This window comes from Mastomys coucha, unplaced genomic scaffold (genome assembly GCF_008632895.1).
Source record: "Mastomys coucha isolate ucsf_1 unplaced genomic scaffold, UCSF_Mcou_1 pScaffold21, whole genome shotgun sequence".
Taxonomy (NCBI): domain Eukaryota; kingdom Metazoa; phylum Chordata; class Mammalia; order Rodentia; family Muridae; genus Mastomys; species Mastomys coucha.
Genome location: NW_022196904.1, coordinates 1,976,569 through 2,001,848, shown reverse-complemented (window position 1 = coordinate 2,001,848; position 25,280 = coordinate 1,976,569). Strand labels below are relative to the sequence as shown.

Here is a 25,280-nt window from a genome sequence, read left to right as displayed (position 1 = left end):
CACCTTACAATGCATAGTTGGGCTCCATTCATCAGGACTCCATAGAGAGAAATGCACCAAAAAATGGAGCAGCATCTCTGGTGGTGTGCTGTAGCTTCTTGCCACTTCTGTGGACTGGGACCAGTTGGCAGAGTGATGTCAGCTGAGACAGAAGTATGTGCTGAGGCAAAACTCGTGGAGGACACGTGGTGTTTGGTGAGATTATCAAAAGGACTCCGTGGACAGTGATGGAGGTAGAGCTAGCTGTGCCACGCTTGCTGGTCTCGAGTCTTCGCTGATCTTCACTTCACTAAGAGAGGCACAGCTGAGAACTTTTCCTGGACTCCCTTATGGTCCCTCCTGCTGACTGGTGCTGATGCTGAGGCCTGGCTGTCTCTAATTAGCAACTAAGAAATACCTCACAGACCTAGCTAGCCACAGGCCAGTCCAGTGGAGGCAAATTCTCAACCGAGGTTTCCTCATCTTAAGTTGTCAAGATGACAACTGAAGCTAACTATGACCAAATGTTTGTGTGGTGATAGCTGCTATTATATCTTGGTGCTTGCCTGCAGTCTGAGAGGGAGGCGGCTTCCATGCATCTACTTGTGAACTCTGAGAAAGATTTGGGGCCAGTGAAGTAGCTCAGTAAGTAAAGTCACTTTGCTGTCGAGCCTGATGACCTGAATGTGATCCCTGGGATCCACATGGTAGAAGGAGAGAACCAACATTTGCAAACTGTCTCACACACACACACACACACACACACACACACAGAGAGAGAGAGAGAGAGAGAGAGAGAGAGAGAGAGAGAGAGAGAGAGAGAGAGAGCCTGGTCCAGCTGAGCCTCTCCAGGCTGAGTGGGATGGTGAGTGTCGTGGCTCAGATCTCCAAAACTCATTTTATTGTATCGATCTTTTCTTTATAAAGGGCTCAGAGAGGAGGTGGAGTTTTTTGCTGAGGTGAGATGGCATAGGGGGAGGGGAAAGTTGAGGGTATGGGGTGACTGACAACAAAGTTACTCTACATCAGCAGTGGCTAGGCAAAGGCAGGCTTAAGCAGGTCATGCTGAATCACTCCAGTATCAAAGCGATTGAGACAATTTACAAAACTCATGCCAGGGCCAAATAGGACCCAACATGCAATATTACTTCAAAGTATTTATTTGCAAATGATCCTGGAAGAAGAGCTGGGGGAGAAAGGTAGAGATAGAGGCAGGGCTGGGCTTCACTGCATACGTCTAGAATTCCATCACTGAGGAGCAAAAGGACAAGGCTCAGACAAGTGCAGCACGCCTTTAATTTCAGTACTTTTGAAGTGGAGATGAAAAGATCAGAGGTTCGCCAGGCAGTGGTGGCGCATGCCTTTAATCCCAGCACTTGGGAGGCACAGGCAAGATGGTAGGCAGATTTCTGAGTTCGAGGCCAGCCTGGTCTACAGAATGAGTTCCAGGACAGCCAGGGCTACACAGAGAATCCCTGTCTCAAAAAACCAAAAAGAAAAAAGAAAAACAAAAGATCAAGGGTTCAACACCAGCCTACGCTGCATGAGACCCTGTCTTAATAAAATATAACAAGGTCAGCTGAGAATATGGCACCATCAGAAAGGTGCTCAGGACCTTACTGATGACCTGATTACTTTGGTGACCTGTGTTGAATCTCCAACATCAGTACACAGAGCCAGGTGCAAGGATACTGGAAAAATAGGAACAGGTGGATCTCAGGGACATGCTGACTAGTTTAACCCCCAAACTCCAGTGGACAGCTCCTGAGGAAGGACACTGTGGGGTTGAGATATGACTTCCACACACACAAAAACACATACACGCAACCTTAAGAGTTGCCACCAGTCCAGCTGTGGCTACATAGCAAGTCTCTGTCTTAAAACCTTCCCCACCCCCCACCCCCCACCCCCCACCCCCCAAAAACTGGGGATAGAAATGAACAGAGACGAAAGAGAGGGGAGGAGGAAGAAAGGAAACATGAACTCCTGGGGTAAGTAAGAAAGGGGCCAAGATGGTATGAGGGCACTAACTACCTAGCCCTAGCTAGGGACTCTAAGGAGGCAGCTTGGATTCATATTTTTGTTATGCTAACCCGCAGATTTATTCAACAAAATTGAGTGAGCAGCACAAATAAGTCCCTGTTCTTGAGGAGTAAATGGCCCTCGGAAGTCCCTGAATTCTCCCACAAGCCTCTCTTGATTGGGCTCCCATTCCTGGCAGCCAAATGCACCCTGACAATGATGGTGATTGTGAGAGGAACAGATGAGAGGATCCAGAGAATGGAGGAGAGGGCCAAGTGAACATCAGCCAGTCAGTCAAATGCCATTTGCATTTTTATGCTTCCTTCCAGAATTTTCCTCATGCAAATACACTTCCCCCCAACAAAGCAATCTTCCTATATATAGGTCACTCTGTAACCTGCTTTTCCTCATCTAATAATTCAAGAGTACTGTGTCAAACATCTATTTAACTTATACATGCCCAACTCTCTGTGCTTGGTCCAGAGTGAGAGAGAGAAGAGAATTGAATAGTGACAGTCGTCTGGAGGAAGATAATGAAGATAGTCTTTTTGTGACCCCCACACACACGAGAGGGAACACCTCAGGATGATGTTGTTAGGTAAGAAACAGTAGGCAGGCCGGTGAGGCACTTCTGTGTACAGAGGCTCATGCCACCAAACCTGGAGCCTTCATGATGAAATGAAGAAACTAACACCCAAAGGTTATAGCCAGACCTCTACACATGCAGGGGCATATATGTGTATATACATATATATGTGTACACACACACACATAATATGATTAAATTTAAAAAAACAAAGAAAGAATGGAAACATGAGCCTGTCAACCTGATATTTGGGAGGTGGGTGCCAGAGGATCAGAAGTTTAAGATCAGTCCCACAAGCCGTGGTACACGCCTTTAATGCCAGCATTCAGGAGGCAGAGAAAGGGGGACATCAGGCCAGCCTGCTCTACACAGTGGTTACAGGCCAGCCAAGACTACATAACAAAACCGTCTCCAAAACAAAACAACAGTGAAGAAAGTTCAGGATCATTCTTGGCTACACATGGAATTCTAGCCAAAAGAAAAGGATGGATGGATGGATGGATGGATGGAGTGGGGCTGGATGGAAGGGGACTGCTGTTCTTCACAGGACACCCCACCCCCTCCCCATGGCTTGGCTCCTGCAGCTCACAAACATCTGTTCTCCAGGAGGCTTTGGCTTACCAGAGCACCTGGCCTTGTATATGTGTGTGTGAGCTCCCACAAACATACACACACACACACACACACACCCAAATGTTCACAAACACAAACAACTCAAAAGAAAATAAACTTTACTTGTTTTCTTCTGGGGGGGAAGGGGTGGGGTGGGGGAGAAGACAGGGTTTCTCTGTGGAGTCTTGCTTTGTAGACCCAGGCTGGCTTTGCATTCAGCAGAGATCTGCCTGCCTTTGCCTCTCAGGGGCTGGACATAAATGTGTATCTTTCTTTTCTTTTCTTTTTGTTTTTGTTTTTGTTTTTGTTTTTCGAGACAGGGTTTCTCTGTATAGCCCTGGCTGTCCTGGAGCTCACTTTGTAGACCAGACTGGCCTCAAACTCAGAAATCCGCCTGCCTCTGCCTCCCAAGTGCTGGGATTAAAGGCGTGCGCCACCACTGCCCAGCTTCTTCTTCTTTTTTTTTTTAAGATTTATTTATTTTATGGGTATGAGTACACTGCAGCTGTACAGATTGCGTTGAACCATCCTGTGGCTGCTAGGAATTGAACTCAGGACAGCCCCACTCATTCCACTCCACTCCACTCACTCCAGCGTAATTCACTGTAGCTGACTTCAGACTCACCAGAAGATGGCGTCAGATCTCATTACGGGTGGTGGTGAGCCACCATGTGGTCGCTGGGATCCGAACTCAGGACCTTCGGAAGAGCAGTCAGTGCTCTTACCTGCTCCTGCTTGAGCCATCTCACCACCACCACCCCCCTTTTTTAAGTGAGAAGAGGGAAGAAGGGAGAGGGACAGAGAAGAGAGGGAGAGAAGCAGAGAGGGAGAGAGGAGAGAGGAAGAAGGAAGAGAGAGGGAGAAGGAGAGGGAGAGAGGTTGCCACTAAAACCAGAACTCCTCTGCAGACAAGGCATGAGGACTGCACACCAGTTCCAGGTCAATCAGGGATACATAGTGAGATTTTATCTCAAGAAATGGGGGTGAGGGTCGAGTGGAGCTGGAGAGACAGCTCATTGGCTAAAATCACTGACTGCTCATCCAGAGGACCCAGGTCAGTTTACAACACCACATGGTGGCTCACAACCATCTGTAATTCCAGTTCCAGGGGATCCAACATCCTCTTCCAACCTCTGAGGGTACTGCATGCATGTGGTGCACAAGCATACAAGCAGGCAAAACATTCATACCCATAAAATAAAATTAAGTTCTGTTTGTTTATTTTTTAAAAAAACCAGAGGAGGGGTAAAGGATGGAAGGAAGGTGATGATGGGAAAGAAGGAGAGAAAGAAAAGAGAAGGTAATACATCAGCTGGTAAAGATGGTGGCCACTGAGTGGGCGGTAGTGGTGCACACCTTTAATACCAGAATTTAGGAGGCCAGCCTGGTCTACAGAATGCGTTCCAGGACAGCCAGGGCTACACAGAGAAACCCTGCTTTGAAAAACCAAAAAAAGAAAAAAAAAAGAGAGAGAAAGAAAGCAGTGGCAAAGAGGGAGGTAAAAGAGCCATCTCCTCCTACACCGCATTCTGGAAGGGCAGAAGAAGTCTGCTGCAGCTTTGTGGTTCTGCCTCTGGAAGCTAACACTCTCCCTTCCAAGTTCCCAACTCCACAGCATCACTAAGAGTCTGTGAGCAGCTATTCTTAACCTGCTGTCCTGCGAACCTCTAAAGTCTACACCTTTTTATTTTGCCTCTCATTTATTTCTTTAGTTTTTATTTTAATCATTCTGTGCATATATAACTGTCTGAGTGTGACTTGGGCAACAGGGATGCAGTACTTGAGGAGGTCAGAAGAGGGTAGAAGATCCCCTAGAGCTGGAGTAGTTGTGAGCTGCTCAATGTGAGTGCTGGGTCTTGCAAGTAGCCCAGGATGTCCTCCTGCCTAGGTGTTGGACGTGCCAAAAAGCCCACCATTCAACTAATTCTTATTTTTCCTTGTCTTCTTTCTTTAAAAAAAAGGGGGGGGGGGGAGCAGTGGTGGTACATGCCTTTAATCCCAGCACTTGGGAGGCAGACGTAGACAGATTTCTGAGTTCAAGGCCAGCCTGGTCTACAGAGTGAGTTCCAGGACAGCAAGGGCCACATAGAGAAACCCTATCTAGAATAAACAAAACCAAAAAAAAAAAAAAAAAAAAGCTTTATTATAATTTTTATGAGTCAGGGTCTTACATAATCCAGGCTAGTCTCAAACTGACCATGTAGCCAAAGATGACCTTGAACTCCAGACCCACGTGCCTCTACCACCTGACTGTTGGGATTACACATACGTACCACTACAGCAGGGTTTATTTATTTTTTGGGCTTTTGTTTGTTTGCTTGCTTGCTTGCTTGCTTTCTGAGACAGGGTTTTTCTGTGTAACTCTGGCTATCCTGGACTGTAAACCAGACTGTCCTCAAACTCAAGGACCCACTCCTCTCTGCCTCCTGAGTGCCTCCATTAAATGAGCATCGCCACACCCAGCTTCACAGCCACTTTCATGTGGTGCTAAAGACTGAATCCAGGGCTTCATATATGATTGGAAAGCATACCACCCACTGAGCTACATCCCCTGCCTGGGTTTTGAAGACCTTTTGTTGTGAGAGAACTAAGTCAGCCAGAGCCAGGCTGACTCCATGACAAGCTGCAAACTAGCAGTTTGGGAGAGTAGGCCCAAGTTTCTGTTACCAGAACTGCAAAAATCCAAAACAAGTCAATTCCAGAAAAAAAAAAAAATCCTTTACCGGCAGCCAGTCAGGAAGCTGCCCCACCACATAGCTTGTTCCAAGTATAGTTAATCAGCAAAAGTTCCCCAAGTCCCCCAGAGCCTTAACCAATCACAAAGGCACCCTGGAGAAAAAGCAAACTAAGCATGGAAAAGAAAGGTAAAAGTCGCCCACTCCTCCTCTAACAGCCTTTAAACTGACCCGGAAAGGCCACACTTCCATCTTCCATCCTGGTACATTGTAGGCCCTGCACGCAGGTTCTCTGCAGAGTAAAAGCTCTTTGCCTTTGCTTACTATGTGAGTCTTAGGTATCATTCCTCTTGAATGAATCACACACCCTTACAGCTGGCCAGTGCCAACTTTAACCCAGAAGGCCTGTGTCAAGTCCATGTGTGAGAATAGATTTGCTCCCATACTTGTTGATACTAGGCATTCCATTGCAAATCCTGTGAGTGTGTGTGTATAACATTCCATTATATGTATGTGTACAGAGGTCAGCTGTCAATTTTAAATAATTTGCCTCCCTAGTACAGGTACCAAGAATGAGTGCCACCTTTTCTGGCTTTTTATCGGAGTGCTGGGAAATCAAACTCTGGTTCTCATACTTGTATGGTAAACACTGTACTGACTGAGCCTTATCCCGAGTCCCTGTGATTACTTTTGGTTTCCATCAGAGACATTGGTTTTACAGCTCTGAAAGAAAGCCTCAATACTCAGTATTGGCACTCACCTTTGATCCCAGCACTTAGGAGGCAGAGGCAGGTGGATCTCTCAGTTCAAGGCCAGCCTGGTCTAAGAGTGAATTCCAGGAGAGCCAGGGCTACAGAAAGAAACCCTGTCTTAAAGGGGGAAAAAATGTGTTACCAAATGCACACCTTCTGCCTTGTGCTCTGGGTTTGTCACTAGAGGGAGCACCTAGTCCAATGACATTGATAAATTCCCCTCCACCCAGGATGACAAGGGCTTCCTGTCTATTTCCTATCCAGGAGTGCAGGCACAGGTGGAAAGACATAAGTGACTGTTTAGAGAGACTCAGGCTACTATAGTGCAGAGAACCTTCTAGAGTCCACACACCACACAAAAGGATGTGCAGCCTCCCTAAGAAGATAGGAAGTAGAAAAGAACACAGTGTCTAGGATTGCTACATACTTTGAAGACTGTTAATATCCAGGCCCACTCCTGATACCAGCTGTTTCCTCTGCCATCAATTCTTTCTAGAGACTCTTTTTTTTTTAAAGATTTATTTATTATATGTAAGTACACTGTAGCTATCTTCAGACACACCAGAAGAGGGCATCAGATCTCATTACAGATGGCTGTGAGCCACCATGTGGTTGCTGGGATTTGAACTCAGGACCTTTGGAAGAGTAGTCAGTGCTCTTAACCGTTGAGCCATCTCTCCAGCCCCCTTCCTATAGACTCTTATACAACTTCCTCCCTTGGTTCTCTCAACTCTGAAATCAAATGGCATCTTTTTGTTGCTGTTGTTTTTTGTTTTGAGACAGGGTTTCTCTGTGTAGTGCTAGTTGTCTGGAACTCACTCTGTAGACCAGGCTGGCCTCGAACTCACTCTGCCTTCCAAGTGCTGGGATTAAAGGCATGTACCACCACCACCTGGTAATGTTACCTTCTTTTGAAAAAATTACTTTATATGTGTGTGCCTGCATAAATGAATGTATATTAAGTGTGTGCTGGTACCTGAGGAGGCCAGAGATGGCACTGGATCGCCTGGACCTGGAGTTACAGACAGTTGTGGGCAGCCTGATGTGGGTGCTGAGAACTAAACATGGGGCCTCTGTGAGAGCAGTGTTTTAATTCCTGGCTCTCTCTCCAGTTTCAAATGTTACCTTATCACCTGCTTAACTACTACAGCACCCTGCAGCATTCCCAAACCTCCAATTCTGAAAGCAATTCATAAGCTCTGCATTAGTACTTTTTTGTTGTTATTACTTTTCTCATTTATGTGACAAAATACCACATGGAAGAGAGGTCTTTATATAAGTGTGTGTGTGTGTGTGTGTGTGTGTGTGTGTGTGTGTGTGTGTGAGATGTATGTATGTTCATATATTTGTGTCCCTGTGTTTGAGCGCAGGTTTATGTGTGCATGTCCTGTAAGTGGGTCAGCCCTCACCTACACCTTGTTTGCAGCAGGGGCTCCTCTTTGCTGCTGTATACCCCAGGCCAGCTGACCTCCCAGCTTCTGGGGAATCTCCTATTTTTGCCTGGGATTATAGATGCATGCTATTGTACCTGGCTTTTACATGGATTCTGGGAATTTAAGATCAATTCAGGCCAGGCAGTGGTGGTGCATACCTTTAATCCCAGCACTTGGGAGGCAGCAGAGGCAGGTGGATTTCTGAGTTCGAGGCCAGCCTGGTCTACAGAGTGAGTTCCAGGACAGCCAGGGCTACACAGAGAAACCCTGTCTCAAAAAACAAACAAACAAACAAACAAAAAACAAACAAACAAAACAAAACAACAAAATCAATTCATTCTTGTAAGGCAAGTACTTTATTCCTCACCTTGTTTGGTTTGGCTTTTTCAGACAGTCTCATGTAGCCCAGGCTGCTGAACAGTAGGCAGGCTATCTACCACTGAGCCATACTTCTAGCCCTTCATTGGCAGAGTCTAAGCAGGTGCTCTACCACTGAGCCATAGCCCAACCCATATCTTTTCACTTTGGTTCCCTGAACATGAATTTTTTTTAGTTTTTGTTTTGTTTGTTTGTTTTCGAGACAGGGTTTCTCTGTGTAGCCCTGGCTGTCCTGGAACTCACTCTGTAGACCAGGCTGGCCTTGAACTCAGAAATCCGCCTGCCTCTGCCTCCCAAGTGCTGGGATTAAAGGCGTGCGCCACCACCACCCGGCTGAATTTTTTTAGTTTTGATGAAGTAGAATTTGTTTTTCTTCTGTTATTTTTGGCATTAGGTATAGGAAACCATTGCCTAATCCAAAGTCATAACTAGTTTTCCCTATGTAAGTTTGTTTCTTTTGCTTATTAGTAATGCTGAAGTCAAACAGGATTGGTTAGTTCTGTCAACTTGAGACCTGTAACTCATCTCCATACCAGAAGAAAACCTTAAGACAAGAATCTGTAAAATAAGGGGGCTGAACTGTGACTACTCTAAAGGCAGTGGGACCTGGGAGAATGGAACCAATAAATCAGGCAAACTAAAGTTTCATGCAATAGCCTACTTTATTCATAGCCGCAAACAATTTATAACAGTGGTTCTCAACCTTCCTAATGCTGCCACCCTTTAACACAATTCCTCAGGTTGTAGTGACCCCCAACCATAAAATTTTCATTGCTACTTCATAACTGTAGTTTTGTTACTGTTATGAATCATAATGTAAGTATGTGTTTTTCAATGGTCTTAGGCAACCATTAAAAGTGTTGTTCAACCCCCTCCATTCAAAGGAGTCAAGACCCACATGTTGAGAAATGGAGATTTATATACCCTGAGGGTTAAAAAAGGTCACAGGAGTAAAGGGCGCATGAATTCAGGTAGTATACAATCACAAGAACAAGCCATACAAAACAAAAACCTGTTTTCCATAGAGGTATATAAAGTACAGTTTAATCACTTACTTGAATAACACCAGCAAGCTATAGGGATAATCGGAAGCAAATTCACTCCTAGCTGCTACATCTTGGAGGAACACAGGAATACAAAACACATTCCATGTTTTGACAAAACAGAGGTCACAAAGACTCTTATCTCACAAGCACTCAAAATTCTCCTGACATGACTCCATTCCTGGACCTTGTTCTGACATAGAACAAATAGCTTGGTGGTTAAGAGCACTTGTTGCTCTTACTGTGGACCTGAGTTCAGTTCCCAGTACCCACATGGTGGGGTTCAAACCATCAGTTATTCCAGTTCCAGAGGATCTGATACTCTCTTCTAAACTCTGTGGGCATCAGGTATGCATACTGTGTACCTACATACATTCAGGCAAAACACTTATATGTTCATAATAAATAAATTAAAAAAAAAGGAATTGATGAAAGAAAACGAGTTTCCTAAGAAGTATGACCAGACCTTGTCAAGGAAGAAGTTCCTTTGTTTCTTTATGCTTTCCCTCTAGCAAAACTACAATTTTACAGAAAATATGAAACAAGACTCAGGGAACGTGCCTATGCAGACTTAGCTATGAGACAGGCTGTCAGAACTGTGAAATCTCTTCCTGGATGACTCCTCTGGAGTCAAAGCTTGACTGTTCTCTCCCCAGCATGGGATTCCTAGAGATAGCTTTGTCTCTAGATCTCTGCCACGCTGTCATAACTGGATTAACACTTCATGGTTAGTAAGAACCTCTGAGAGTATATGTAAGGACAGGTCTCGGAGGTTAATTAAGGGTGAGCGAAGAGATGACCTAAATGTAGGCAGCACTATCCCACAGGCTAGAGGATGGATATAAAAGGAATGAGGCCGGCCAGGGTGTGGTGGCATACACTTTTAATCTCAGCATTCAGGAAGCAGAGGTAGGTGATCTCTCTGAGTTCAGGTCAGCCTGGGCTATAGCTCGAGTTTCAGGAATGACAGCAAGGCCTGCACAGAAAAACCCTGTCTTGAAAAGCCAAAACAAAATAGAACAAAACAAAAACAACCCCCGGACTCCGGGGCGGGAGGAGCGGGGAGGGGGGGTGTAAAAGGAGTTCCAGGCCAGTAATGAATTCCTGTCTCTCAAAAACTTAACAAAAGTGTATGGGTCTAGAAGCCAGTCGCAAAGCTCTCCATAAGGCTTTGTGGGTCCTGGGAACTGAACTCAGGTCCTCTGTAAGCCCTCAGTGAGGCTTCCCTAACTTCTTCGTCTGGCCTCCCTAAGGATCCAAGAGTTTACTAGCCTCTAAAGAAACAAGTCATACACTACAGGGTCAGGAAGTCCAAGCCCTCGGAGTCATCCAACCTGATTCTGGGGGCCTCCTAACACACACCAGGAGCACACAACAAAATGGCGCCCCATAGACAAATCCCACACAGACTTCCGCCCTTCCACGGCTTCGCGGCCAGGTCGCCGAGCCTCCCCGCGTAATATTTGCATACACAAAAGACACTGAGACATTTCATTGGTCAGCGGTGTGGTCTATCACACTGGGCTTGCTTCCCATTGGTAACTCTCAACAGCTACCTGCCCCCACAAGTCCCAGATCACGACCGCCCCTCTTTATTGGCCAAGGCCCCTTCCGTCCCTCCTTTAACCCCTGCAGTCCAGTCTTCCCTCGCTCCGCCCCTTCCCCGGCCTAACCGTTAGTCGCGTGCGCGTCTTCCTCCAGGCCGGAGCGCGCGCGCGCACCCCCGAGTCGTGGCGGCGTCTCATTCAAATGGCCCAATCAGCGGCCGCGTCGCCCCTGCCCTTCCCCTCTGCTCTAGGTTTTTAGCCGCTCGGTTCTCCCAGGTCTACTCCCCAGCCGGCGTGAGCCCTCATTGGATAGTCCTCTCCTGACAGACTGGGTTCGAACTTCGGCTACTCTTCGGAGAAGAGCAGAGAAAAGCGCGTTGACCGCCAATCAACGTGCGCGTTGACGTACGCGGTCCAGACGTGCCGTGAGGGGCGGGGCCTGCGAGGGGCTATAAAAGCGCGGTGTTGGGCGCGCGGCCGGCTTAGTACGGAGGAGCGGACGTAACGTTGAGGGCGTTGTGTAGCGGGCGGCGGAGTTAGTGGGGAGCGGAGCGGGGCCACGGGGGCCTCGCTAGGGCCACAGCGGCCGGTAGTTGGGCCCCCCGCCCCGGCCGGCGGTCCGAGGAGTGCAGGAAGGGGGCCGGGGGGACCCGCCCCCGGCCGGCTGAAGTCATGGTGAGTGAGTGACGCGGGAGGCCCGAGGGGCCGTTGGGGACTCTGGCAGAGGAGGCGACTGCGGCGTCCCGAGTGTTTTCTGGCCAGCTTCCGAGTGCTCCGGTGGCATGGATGGACGTCCAGAGCTAGGAGTCGGCCCCAGGGCCTTTCGACAGACGGTGGGGGAGCCCAGAGCGGCCCTCGGAGCCTTGGGGAGTGCTTGGGGCGCCTTGCGGCCCGCCCATGGGTGTTTTCGGGAGCGAGACATCCCGCCGCCATTTCGTCCAGGCTTTTTCTCTTTTTGATTTTTTTTTTCTTTCCCCCGGGGTGGGGAGGGTTGGCGGTGATGTTTCAAAGCTAAGTAGGGGAAGGGCTCCGGCTAGGCCTCAGGCCCACCTGGAACCAGTAGCGAACCCGTGCGCGTCTTAACTAGGTTCGGGTACGACGAGCCACGTAGAAGCTTTTTCTGAGACACCGTCGTGTTTCTTTGGGCCGGTCAGCCTTGGGGCAATGATCGGACCTCTGGATTCTGGGATCCACCGACCTTAATCCTAGCTGTTTCGGGCTGCTCACTCTCTTTTTTTTTTTTCCTCCATGCCTAGAACTCCAATGTAGAGAATCTGCCTCCCCACATCATCCGCCTAGTGTACAAGGAGGTGACAACACTGACAGCAGACCCACCTGATGGGATTAAAGTCTTCCCCAATGAGGAGGATCTCACAGACTTGCAGGTTACCATCGAGGGCCCCGGTGAGTGTGAGCACGGAAGGGAGGGGCCCCTTGACTAAGGGAACAAGCAGGATTCAACTTCTCAGGTGCTGGTGACAAAATGTGGGCTTTTGCTTAGGCTCTCGTTAAGGCTGTCAAGTGTGACTTTCCAGAGGATGCATATAAATTGAGCAGAAATAGAAAGTGTACCAGGTGATCTGAAACACTAATCAATCGACTGTCACAAACAAGACTAAACAAAAACACATTGTGAGGGAAGCAGGTGATAATAAACTGATTTGCATATATTAAGTAAGCCAGTTAGATTTTTCAGACCTCATTTGTCAACTGAATTTCTACAAAGTCAGCTAAAATCAGGTCTATAATGCTGAGGGTGTGGAAGATGTCTGCCTGGCCTACTGTTAGCTAGTGTAGCAACTGCTGGTGGGTGGACCATCTGTGAGTACCACTTTTGACCCAAGCAAGTAGGTAAATAAATGAAAACACCCCTCATGAGGATGGAGAAAGGCTTGGGAAATGGTTTGCAGGAAAAGTTGGTGGGTTGGGTCCCTTTGTCCTGTAAAGTGGCCTCAACCAGACCCAGGAAACTAGTCTTTGCAGTGTTGAAGGATGTTAGTGTATAGTAAAGCAGCCCCTTTTCCTCTTCTTCAGAAGGGACTCCCTATGCTGGAGGTCTGTTCCGAATGAAGCTCCTACTGGGGAAGGACTTCCCTGCCTCCCCACCCAAGGGCTACTTCCTGACTAAAATCTTCCACCCAAATGTGGGCCCCAATGGCGAGATCTGTGTCAATGTGCTCAAGAGGGACTGGACAGCTGAGTTGGGCATACGACATGTGCTGCTGGTGAGTTTCAGCCATGGTACTTTGTCTAGTTTTTAAAAAATAAACTGGAATAGTAGGAGACAGAATCATTTCTAAAGTTCCCAGCCTTTCTGGAAAATAATGGAAGGGTTGCCTTATGAAACTAAGTACTATTTTGTAGTGTCAAAGCAGAGACCTTGACATTCAACTACTGGGTTTGTCTAAGAGGGTGGTTTTATAGGAGATAGAGAGCAATGTGTGGTTTAGCGACTCTTATTTACATACCATAAGTTTCAATTTAAAAGTGAATTTTAGGCCGGGCGGTGGTGGTACACGCCTTTAATCCCAGCATTTGGGAGGCAGAGGCGGGCGGATTTCTTGAGTTTGAGGCCAGCCTGGTCTACAGAGCTAGTTCCAGGACAGCCAGGGCTACACAGAGAAACCCTGTCTGGAAAAAACAAAACAAAAAAAAAAAATGAATTTTAAAAGCCCAAACTGGCCATGAACTTAACCTCTAGCCGTGTTTTTTTGGTTGGTTGGTTGGTTTTTTTCGTTTTTTTTTCCCCCGAGGCTATTATATTTTTTGACCCAAGCAAGTGGGTTAATGAGACAAACTCCCCAGAAGCTGGGTTTCCAGGATTGTGCCACCCTACTCAGCTGAGTGAGTTTTCTTGTGGTAGTTTTTTTGTTATGTTGTTTCTTGCATTGGGACAGTGTAACCATCACCACTGTTTTTAATTCAAAATTGTTTTCCTGTACTAATGTTTCTTAACATGGGGGGTAATTACACTGCCTGGGACATTTTGTGGGACACTATTCAGCATCTTCTGTGTATAGGACTGTACCAAAGTTCTCCCCTAGTCAGTTGAGGTGGAGGTAACTGATCTAGGCCAGTGCTCCAAGGTCTCTAAAGGCCTTGTAAAGTAGTTAGGTAACCTGGTGCCTCCTTTCTACCTTTTTTTTTTTTTTTAATTCTTAATGAGCCTCTAGGGCTGATGGTTGTGAAGACAGAGAATTGGGGTTTCCTTCAGGGCACTTGGGAAGGATTAAGCTCTAAAGTAAACAGCCCTAAAAATCTTTTCTGTTTTGCCTTTTTTCCTGGATGTTGGTTGAGCTTGGTTCTATCCAAAGTACTGAAAATACTAGATGGCTATTGGTTCTGCTTTGGGGCCTGGTAAAAGAGGGATATCCAGGCCTCCAGTTTGAAGCTACAGTGGTAAAAGTTGAGGAGATTCCATTTTCCTTTTCAGCATTGGGAACATCTGCTGGTTCGGGTGTTCTGTATGTCAGAAGCTCATAGAAATGTCTGTTAACCAGCTTAGCTCAGGACTGTTTAATTCATGGAGCCTTCTGAACTAACATTTAGAATGAACTGGATTGGATGGATATATCATTTAAGGCCTGTGGTCAGTGTCTCCAAACTTGGCATTCCTGGTAGAGCCAATAATCACTTTAGGTTTCTACATCTTACATAGTAGTATAAAACATATAGGGAAAACCAAATACAAGTTTTCCAATGCTAAATGCCTTTGAGTAATTTCCCACCTTTAGGAAGGACCTCTGAACTTATGTTCACCTGTAGAAATAAGGTCAAAGCAACATTAGGTACAGAAAACTGGCTGAACTTCCTTAGGGAAGGGCCTCTGGCAACATCAGGCTGTACTTGAAGTGTTTGTGGGAACAGGAAAGCAGCCTTTGAGGGTGACCTAAATGAATAAGGATGCTAACAGGCTGGTCCTGATCTGAGGGAACTGATTTGGGAGTGAAAAGAAGAGCCAGTGTATCGACCATGAAGCTGGACAAGCCTCCCTGACCCTAGACCCTTTCTTCACAGACCATCAAGTGCCTGCTGATCCACCCTAACCCAGAGTCTGCACTCAATGAGGAGGCAGGCCGCCTGCTTTTGGAGAACTACGAAGAGTATGCTGCCCGGGCCCGTCTGCTCACAGAAATCCATGGGGGTGCATGTAGCACCAGCAGTGGGAGGGCTGAGGCTACCCGGGACCTGGCCAGTGGAGCTTCAGCCTCCTCTGTTGACCCTATGACCCCAGGGGTCCTAGGAGGAGCTGAGGGTCCCATGGCCAAGAAACATGCAGGTGAGAGAGATAAGAAGCTGGCAGCCAAGAAAAAGTTGGACAAGAAGCGAGCACTGAGACGACTGTAGTGGGGCTCTTCTCTCTCCTTCCCTCCCTTCTGTTCTGTCTCCTCCCACTCTGTCTCTAAGTTATTTAAATTATGGCTGGGGTGGGGGAGGGAATTGGGGGGGGCACCAGAACCTGGATTTGGTTTTCTAAATAAAAAGTTGGAAAAGCAGTTTCTATGCTTGAAGTGTCTAGAACCTCTGCCTGTATTGTGGCTTAGAGCAGCTGGCATTCTTCTGCCCCAAGTCTGACTTGTTCCAATTAGGATTTGAGTCACCTTTGCCCTGTGGACTGGGGCTTAGAATCTAAGCTGGAGCATGAACCCATTGTCTATTCCTCTAGACCTGTGGTTCTAACTAACTTTGTTGCTATGATGTAAATATTTTTGGAAACAAGTTTGCCTAAAGGTCAAAGACCCATAGGTTTGAGAACTGCTGCTCTAGTCTTTTTTGTTTTTGAAGATTTATTATATGTAAGTACAGTGTAACTGTCTTCAGACACCCTAGAAGATGGCATCAAATATCATTACAGATGTTTGTAAGCCACCATGTGGTTGGTAGGATTTGACCTTCAGAAGAGAGTGGGTACTCTTAACCACTGAGCCATCTCTCCAGCCCTCTAGATAGTCTTAATCTGGTCCTGAATTGGGGCAAAGTTATATCTACTAACAATGTAACATCTCATCCCAGCTCTGACTTTAAATTCCTCCCTCCCTCCCTCGTATTAGTCTGCACCGTGTGGGTTTTTTTGTTTGATTACTTTTAAAATGTAAAAGCCAAAACATGCCTTGAAAGACATCTCAAGTTTTGTCTCCTTGGGCGGGGGGGTGGGGGGGGGTATTTTTGAGACAGGGTTTCTCTGTGTAGCCTTGGCTGTCCTGGAACTCACTCTGTAGACCAGGCTGGCCTTGAACTCAGAAATCCGCCTGCCTCTGCTGTGCGCCACTACTGCCCGGCTCTCCTTAGGGTTTTAAAGGGCAAAATGAAGTGTCTATTGGCCTTGGGAGGTTAGCCCATTGCAATATTGGGGTTTGGGGGGTTTTTTTGTTGTTGTTTTTTGTTTTTTGGGTTTTTTTTTTTTGTTTTTGTATTTTTTTGTTGTTATTTTTTGGTTTTTCGAGACAGGGTTTCTCTGTGTAGCCTTGGCTGTCCTGGAACTCAGGACCAGGCTGGCCTTGAACTCAGAAATCTGCCTGCCTCTGCCTCCCAAGTGCTGGGATTAAAGGCGTGCCCCACCACCGCCTGGCAATATTAGGGTTTTGTTTGCTTGGTTTTGGTTTGGTCTTACTGTGTAGCTGTGGGTGGCCCAGAACTTGAGAATATAGGTCAGGCTGGCCTTGACCTCAGAGACCTGCCTGGCTCTGCCTCTAGTTGCTGAGACTAAAGGCATGCTCCACTATGCCCACTTAAATGCTGTTCACGTAGGACTCTTGTAGGAGCTACCCTACCATATTAGCCTATCAGGATTGAGTAAAGCTTTTGCTTCTTATGTCAAAAGTCCAGATACTGAGAGGCTGGGGAGATGGCTATTGCTGGCTCTGGCAAAGGACCTGGGTTTGATTGTCAGCACCCATATATAACTAACACTAACTTCAGTTTCAAGAACTCCAGCCACCTCTTCTGACCTTCATCAACACGAGGCACATACATGGTACACAGGACATACAATCAAGCAAAACATGTGAACATTAACAACAACAACAAAAAACCTACAGATACTTAATTTGAAATCCAGGGCTACTAATGGGAGTGATAACCTGTCAGTCTTGAGTTCTGTTATAACCTAAGTGGAAGAGATTCTGGGTCTGTGCACCAGAGGGCACTATATGCTTTCTGTTAATGTCCTTAGGTTATTTGAACCAATTTTGGCATTAAGGTTGTGTGTGTGTATGAAGAGATAGCTCAAGTGTAATAGAGTATATGGGGCTCTTTTCAGAGGTATTAGGTTCCTAGCATAACAACTACCTAAAACTCCAGCTCTAGAGGATTTGACACAAAGCTTCAAGAAGGGGAGGAGGATATGACTCATGGGTAAAGGCTCTGAAGACCTGATTGAACCCACATATTCAAAGGAAAGACCAACTTCCATGAGTTGTGCTCCCAACTACATGCTATTTAAAGTTATTTTAAGGGAAGGGATGTATTAAATAGTGGAGCAAGTAAAAAAAAAGTGCTGGGCCCAGCAGTGGTGGCGCATGCTGTTAATCCCAGCACTTGGAAGGCAGAGACAGAAGGGTTTCTGAATTAGAGGCCATCCTGTTCTACAGAGTGAGTTCTAGGACAGCCAGGGCTACACAGAGAGACCCTGCCTCAAAAACAAAAAAAAAATGGCTTGCTGGGTGCTGGTGCATGCCTTTAATGCTAGCACTTGGGGAAGAAGGAAGCAGATAGTCTGAGTTCCAGGCCATCCTGGTCTACAGAGTGAGTTTTAGGACAGGAAAGGGCCATACAGAAACCCTGTCTAGAAAAATAAGGGCTGGAGAGAGGGTTCAGTGGTTAGGAGCACTGACTGCTCTTCTGGAAGGTCCTGAGTTCAAATCCCAGCAACCACATGGTGGCTCACAACCATCTGTAATGAGATCTAACACCGCCTTCTGGTGGGTGTCTGAAGACAGCTACAGTGTATTCATGTACATAAAAATAAAACAACAAAAGTGTAATAGTGCACATTTTTCATTCTAGCATTCAGGAAGTGGAAGCAAGTCTAAGACTAGTCTCGTCTATATATGGAGCTTGAGGACAGGCAGGGCTATAGAGAGAGAGATCCTATCTTTAAAAAATAACTTGAAAAGCCTGGGCCCAATGGACCAACCTTGTGATCCCATCTACTGGGACAGGAAAATCTAAGTTCAAGGCAGACCTGGGCTATAAAGCCCAGCAAGCCTTTTGATTTTGCCACAGGGCAACTTAGCAAAATCCTGTCTCAAACCAAGGAAAAGAGGCAGACTCAATGGCATACACTTTCAATCCCAGTGTCAAAGAAGCATTAGCAAGCAAATATCTTGAGTTTAGGCCTGGTCTATACACTTGAGTTCCAGGCCAGCAGTGGGTATATGGTGAGATTCTGTAAAAAATAAGTCATTGACATGTAGTTAGACACTTGGATGACACTCTCAAAGCCCTGGATTCAATCTCCAGTTAGAATTGCAAGAAAAACACTTAGAAAGTATACTTGAAAAGAAATGAAGAGCTACAAATGCAATGCTGACAGAGGGCTTGCCTCTTATTGAAAGGTTCTAGAGGTTCAGGCACAATACTGCAGGAAACTGGGTGTAGTGCTACATTTCTGTAATACCAGCACTCAAGAGGGGGAAGCAGTAGGATCAGAAGTTCAAAGACTTAAATTAATCATACATACATATGTTGAGCCAACAAGTTGGTTCAGCTTGTCTTCAAGCCTGACTATGAGTTGTATCCCTGGGACCCAATATGATGGAGAAAACTTAACTCCAGTAATTTGTCCTTTAACCTCTACATATGTATCATGGCATGCACACAAGCATATACACAAATGGAGAGGTTTGTTGTTTTGGGGTTGGGTTTAGTTTTTTGTTTTTTTGGGTTTTTTTTTTTTGTGTGTGTGTTTCTCTGTGTAACCCTGGTTGTCCTGGAAATTACTATGCAGACTAGTTTGGCCTTAAGAGATCCACCTGCCTCTGATCCCAAAATGCTGGGACTAAAGGTGTGTGCCACAACCACCAAGCATATGCAATGATTTTCTAAGCATATATACCTAAGGCATAAAAGTCACATCTGGGGACTGGAGAGAGCATTTAAGAACACTGGTTTTTCTTCCAGAGGAGTCAGGTTCAATTCCCAGAACTCACATGGCAATTTACAACCATCTCTAGCTCCACTTCCAGGGTGTCCAATGACCTTTCACCTCTATAGGTACCAGGTATGTACACATTGCACAGATATATAGAGAGAGACACTCATACACATAGTCTGAATCGTCTTCAGACTATGACAGTAATTTTTGCTTTGGCCTCCCAAATACTGGGATTATAGGCATGTGCCAATACATGAAACTTGATTGTTCTCTTAAAAGGTATAAACATCACCATAATGGTGCACACACCTATAATCCCAGAATTTGTCAGATTGATGACAAGAGGATCTCAAGTTGAAGGGTAGCCTGGATGGCAAAAGTTACAGATCGTTTCAAGGAGGAAGGAAGGAAGGGAGAGCAGGAGAGAGTTCTGCACTTTTAAAAATGTTACTGGTGGCCGGATGGTGGTGGCACACGCCTTCTGAGTTCGAGGCCAGCCTGGTCTACAGAGCGAGTTCCAGGACAGCCAGAGCTATACAGAGAAACCCTGTCTCGAAAAACAAAAAAACAAAAAAACAAACAAAAAAAATGTTACTGGAATAATGGGTGGTTGTGAGATGCCATGTGGCTGATCAAACCTGGATCCTCTGGAAGAACAACCAGTTTTTTTTTTTGTTTTTTTTTTTTGGTTTTTGGTTTTTCGAGACAGGGTTTCTCCATGTAGTCCTGTCTGTCCTGAACTCACTCTGTAGACCAGGCTGGCCTCAAACTCAGAAGTCCATCCGCCTGCCTCTGCCTCCCAAGCGCTGGGATTAAAGGATGTGCCCCACCACTGCCCAAAAATATGTAGCCCAGGCTGGCCTTGAACTTGTGATCCTCCTGCCTCTGCCTCCTTCAGCAAATCCTACTAGCCTGCGCCACCACAACCGGTTTTTTTTTTTCAAAGATTTATTTATATGAGTACACTGTAGCTGTCTTCAGACACACCAGAAGAGGTCATTGGATCCCATTACAGATGGTAGTGAGCCACCATGTGGTTGCTGGGGATTGAACTCAGGACCTCTAGAGTAGTAGTCGGTGGTCTTACCCACTGAGCCATCTCTCCAACCCAACAACCAGTTCTCTTAACCACTAAGCTATCTATCCAGTCCTTCCTGCCTCTTCTGTTTCTACATGCTTATGTTCAGAGTTTTTCCAGACCATGTAAAATCAAAACAACAAAAAGGAAAAGCAGCATGGCTTAAGCCATGCGCCACTACCACCGGCTACACTAAATATTTTTAAAGGTATTTTAGAAGACAGGTGATATATTTGTTATTGTGTATATGTAGGTCAGGGGACAACTTAAGAAAGTCAGCTCCCATATTTAATCTTGTGGGCTCCATGGATTGAACTCAGATTGCCATGGAGAGCAAAAGCCCCTACTACCAGATAGATGAACTACCTAGCCATGCTCCCCAACACCCATTTTAAGACAGGGTTTCACTATGTAGCCCTGGCTGGCCTGGAATGCATTATGTAGATAAGGCCTCCAACTCAGAGATCAACCTGCTTCATCTCATGTGATTAAATGCATGTGCCACCAAACCATGTCTCTCAGTCTTATTTTTAATGCAAAAATGTGGTGGAGAAGGAGGAGCTGGGATGATGGCTCAGTGGTTAAGAGAACTTGGGTTCAATTCCCAGTACCCACGTGGTAGCTCATAGTAGTCTGTTAACTCTGGTTCCATCGAATGTGAACCCTTCTGACCACCACAGGTACCAAGCACATACATGGCACATATGCATGTAGGCAAAACACACTCATATATGTAAAAATAACTCTTTTAAACATTTTTAGCTGGGTGGTGGTGGCGAACGCCTTTAATACCAGCACTTGGGGGACAGAGACAGGCAGATTTCTGAGTTCGAGGCCTGCCTGGCCTACAGAGTGAGTTCCAGGACAGCCAGGGCTACACAGAGAAACCCTGTCTCGAAAAACAAAAAAAAAAATTTTTTTTAGCCTGGAGAGATAGTTCACAGGATAGTGTACTTGCCACACAAGGCTGAGGATCTAAGTTCAGATCCCCACAAGCCTTATAAATTCTCTCAAGTTCTCACACTATTGTTAGGTCTCAAATAGGCCCAGGATCTGTCTCACCCATGGCTCCCGGTACTTCTCACCCCACCCCTACTCTAAACCTATCGCCCCAGCTTGTCATCTTTATATAACTGCCATTTTGGATAATAGCCTGTTTGGGTCAGTGCTGCATTTGCAATCCTTTTTATCAGGTCTGCGCCAGTCTGCTTTTCCGCCTCTTCTCCTTCACTTGGCCCAAGGGGGTACCTACGTTATGTCAGGCAGCTGCCAAGCATTTTCCTTTTCTCTCTGTGCAAGATGGCTGGAGGTGAGGTTGGAGTGACTCTTGGGCAGCCACATCTTTCCCGACAGGATCTTGCCACATTGGATGTTACCACGTTGACATCACTTTCACATGAAGTTATCAGCAGGCAAGCCACAATTAATATTGGTACAATTGGTCATGTAGCTCATGGGAAATCCACTGTGGTGAAGGCTATTTCTGGAGTTCACACTGTCAGATTCAAAAATGAGCTAGAAAGAAACATTACCATCAAGTTTGGATATGCTAACGCTAACATTTATAAACTTGATGACCCAAGTTGTTCAAGATCATGAGGAAGCAGTACACCTGATAAGTTTCCCACAGACATTCCAGGGACCAAAGGGAACTTCAAATTACTCAGGCTAATTTGACTGTTTCTTTGTTGACTGTCCTGGCCATGATATTTTGATGGCTATGATGCTGAATGGTACAGCAGTGATGGATGCAGCTCTTCTGTTGATAGCTGGTAATGAATCATGCCCTCAGCCCCAAACTTTGGAACACCTGGCTGCCATAGAAATCATGAAACTCAAGCATATTTTGATCTTACAGAGTAAGATTGAACTGGTAAAAAGGAAGTCAGGCTAAGGAACAATATGAGCAAATTCTCGCATTTGTGCAGGAACAGTAGCAGAAGGGGCACCAATTATTCCAATTTTTGCTCAGCTGAAGTACAATATTGAAGTTGTCTGTGAATACATAGTGAAGAAAATACCAGTGCCTCCAAGAGACTTTACTTCAGAGCCCCATCTCATTGTCATCAGGTCATTTGATGTCAACAAACCTGGTTGTGAAGTTGATGACCTTAAGGGAGGTGTAGCTGGTGATAGTATTCTAAAAGGAGTGTTAAAGGTAAGCCAGGAGATAGAAGTCAGACCCAGTATTGTCTTCAAAGATAGTGAAGGAAAACTCACGTGTAAACCAATCTTTTCCAAAATTGTGTCACTTTTTGCGGAACATAATGATCTTCAGCATCCTCCCCAGGTGGTCTCATTGGAATTGGAACAAAGATCGACTTCACTTTGTGCCGAGCTGACAGAATGGTGGGACAAGTGCTTGGTGCAGTTGGAGCTTTACCTGGAATATTCACAGAACTGGAAATTTCCTATTTCCTGCTTAGACGTCTTCTGGGTATGGGTACTGAAGGAGACAAGATAGCAGCGAAGGTCCAAAAGCTGTCGAAGAATGAAGTGCTTATGGTCAACATAGGGTCCCTGTCAACAGGAGGAAGAGTTAGTGCTGTCAAGGCTGACTTGGGCAAAACTGTTTTGACCAATCCTGTGTACACAGAAGTAGGAGAAAAAAAATGCCCTTAGCAGAAGAGTTGAGAAACACTGGCGTTTAATTGGTTGGGGTCAGATAAGGAGTGACCATTAAGCCAACTATAGATGATGACTGAAGACTTCAAGTTAAACAATGCCGTGAGATGGAGTTGGAATTTCTTTTAATAGCCTGGGGGTACATTTTCAAAGAATACTAGAAAGAATTAATTTCATAGCTCATTACCTTACTAGTAGCTATAAGTTTATTATGTTTTGGCTATGAAAATGTGACCTCTTCTTTTTTCTTTTTATTGATTCCTTGTTTCACATCATGTAGCCCAATCCCACTCATCCCCTCATATCCAACCTTTGCCCTTGCAACCTCCCCCCAAATAAACAACACACCACCAACAACTCACTCAAACACTGCTCATGCCAAAAAGACTTGCCATTAGCTCTAGCCCTTGACCTACTGGAGATATCTGAGGCCTTGGAATGACCTGCTGGTAAATTTAGCTGTCTGCCTGATTAATGAGCATAATCATTTTATCAATTTGACTTCTGGGGAAGGAAACTCCCTTGTGTGAGTACTCTCTGCTTACCAACTGGCTCCCAACCCTAAGGCCTGAATTAAGCAACTCTGGTATTTTATGTATTGTACACAGATGCTGGGAATTGTTTCCTATGTGACTCCATTGGGAATCAGTGGTGTAGTTAACAGAAACAGGAAGAAATGCTATTGAAAAGGATCTGTCTGTGAAAAGGCTCATTCCGTGACAAGTATTTACTGAGCACCTGTTACACACCAGAAACTAGTTGATCCAGGATGCAGTACAGAAGTTACAAGGTTAGATCCCTCATGTTTCATATATATATATATGTATGTATATATATGTATATATAGAGAGACACACACACAAGTACATACATATTTGTGTATCTGTGTGAGAATGTACATGTGAAAACAGGTGCCCATGGAGCCCAATGGCAATGATGCTCTGGAGTTACAGAAGCCCAACTGGTTCTTGGGAAAGGAACTGAGTCCTCTGCAGAAACATATGGTCTTTACTAAGCCATCCCTCCAAGTGCTCATGAGTATTCTCATTTAAGTGCGCAGGCTGTTGTTGAACTAATTAGTAAACAACACATCAACAAGGAAATGCAGGTAGGCCCCTTCCCTAGTTCTAGTTGCACAAAACCTGCCCCCATACATACCCAAAGACTTACAGCTGAGCCTGTTCAGCCATGTAAGGAAACATGTAGGTATGCCATGTGGTTAACCTACAGGACATTAGGCATGGTGGGAAAGACTGGCCTAGAACTCAGGAATCTGTCTGCCTGTGCCTCCCAAATGCTGGGATTAAAGGCGTGAGCCACCACCGCCCAGCTGAAAAGACTGATTTTTATGTGATGGTGCAAACTTTATTCCCAACACAGAGACAGACAGGCCAATGAGGAAAGGAACAGCATGAAGTTCAGAGTTCATATCCTCAGCACCCACATTAGAAAGCCAGACATAGCTGAGTGTGGTATCAGTGTATGCCTTTAATCCCAGGAGACAGGAGGATCTCCCAGTTCCCTGCCGGCCTGACCTGCACAGTGGGTTTCAGGACAGCCAAGGCTACATACACTGAACCTGTCTCATTAAAATAGATAAATATCCCTTTAATCCCAGCACTAGAACTAGTTCCAAGACAGGCAGAGCTACACAGAGAAACCCTGCCTCAAAGAAACAAAACAAAAAATTGTTTGCAAATTTAGTCATGGCCAGCAAGATAGCTTAGCAAAAGCTTGCCTTGCAAGCCTGGCCACCTGAGTTGGACCCCCAGAATCCACCTAAAAGTATAGGAATAAAACCACTAAACTGTTCTCTGACCTCTCCATGTGCAAACTGATTCATGGATAATGAATCAAAGCCAGCTGTTGCCACACAGCTGTACTGTAATCCCAGCACCAAGGTGGACAGAGACAAGTTGGGGGTTGTTGACTTCCAAGTCTAAGTCGAATGAGACTCAGTATAGCCCTGGCTGTCCTGGAGCTCACTCTGTAGATCAGGCTGGCCTTGAACTCAGAAATCCGCCTGCCTCTGCCTCCCAAGTGCTGGGATTAAAGGTGCGCCACCACCGCCCAGCGAGACTCAGTCTTAAAAGGAACAGATCAGGACTCCATCCTCCTCTGACTTGTATGCACATACCACCTTTTTAAGGTTCATTTATTTGAGTCATAAACCTGCATACACACCTGTGTGCCAGAAGAGGGCATCAGATCCCATTATAGATAGTTGTGATCCACCACTGAATGCTGAGAAATGAATTCAGGAACTCTGGAAGATCAGCTAGTGCTTAACTGCTGAGCCTTCTCTCCAGCCCACACACATGCTTTTTTAAAGAAAGCGAATTCACCTTGTTTATACCCCAATAAAAATGAGTCCAAGTTAGGTTAAAAACACCACTTTTCCTATGGATAGGTCACCTGGGTGGGACTGCTGCCAAGAACCCTATGCTCAGCAGCA

At 45.8% G+C, this 25,280-nt stretch overlaps 1 protein-coding gene and 1 pseudogene across 1 annotated transcript; both read left to right on the top strand.

The window, feature by feature from the left end:
- The first annotated feature begins 11,494 nt into the window (after positions 1-11,494).
- Ube2s (ubiquitin conjugating enzyme E2 S) lies at positions 11,495-15,523 on the top strand. The gene is made up of 4 exons (XM_031385171.1): positions 11,495-11,702; positions 12,284-12,431; positions 13,062-13,252; positions 15,045-15,523. Exons 1-4 carry the CDS (start codon positions 11,700-11,702, stop codon positions 15,372-15,374), a joined length of 672 nt encoding a protein of 223 aa, XP_031241031.1. The 5' UTR covers positions 11,495-11,699; the 3' UTR covers positions 15,375-15,523.
- Positions 15,524-21,235: 5,712 nt separating this feature from the next.
- Positions 21,236-23,365, top strand: LOC116101564 (annotated as a pseudogene).
- Positions 23,366-25,280: the final 1,915 nt, after the last annotated feature.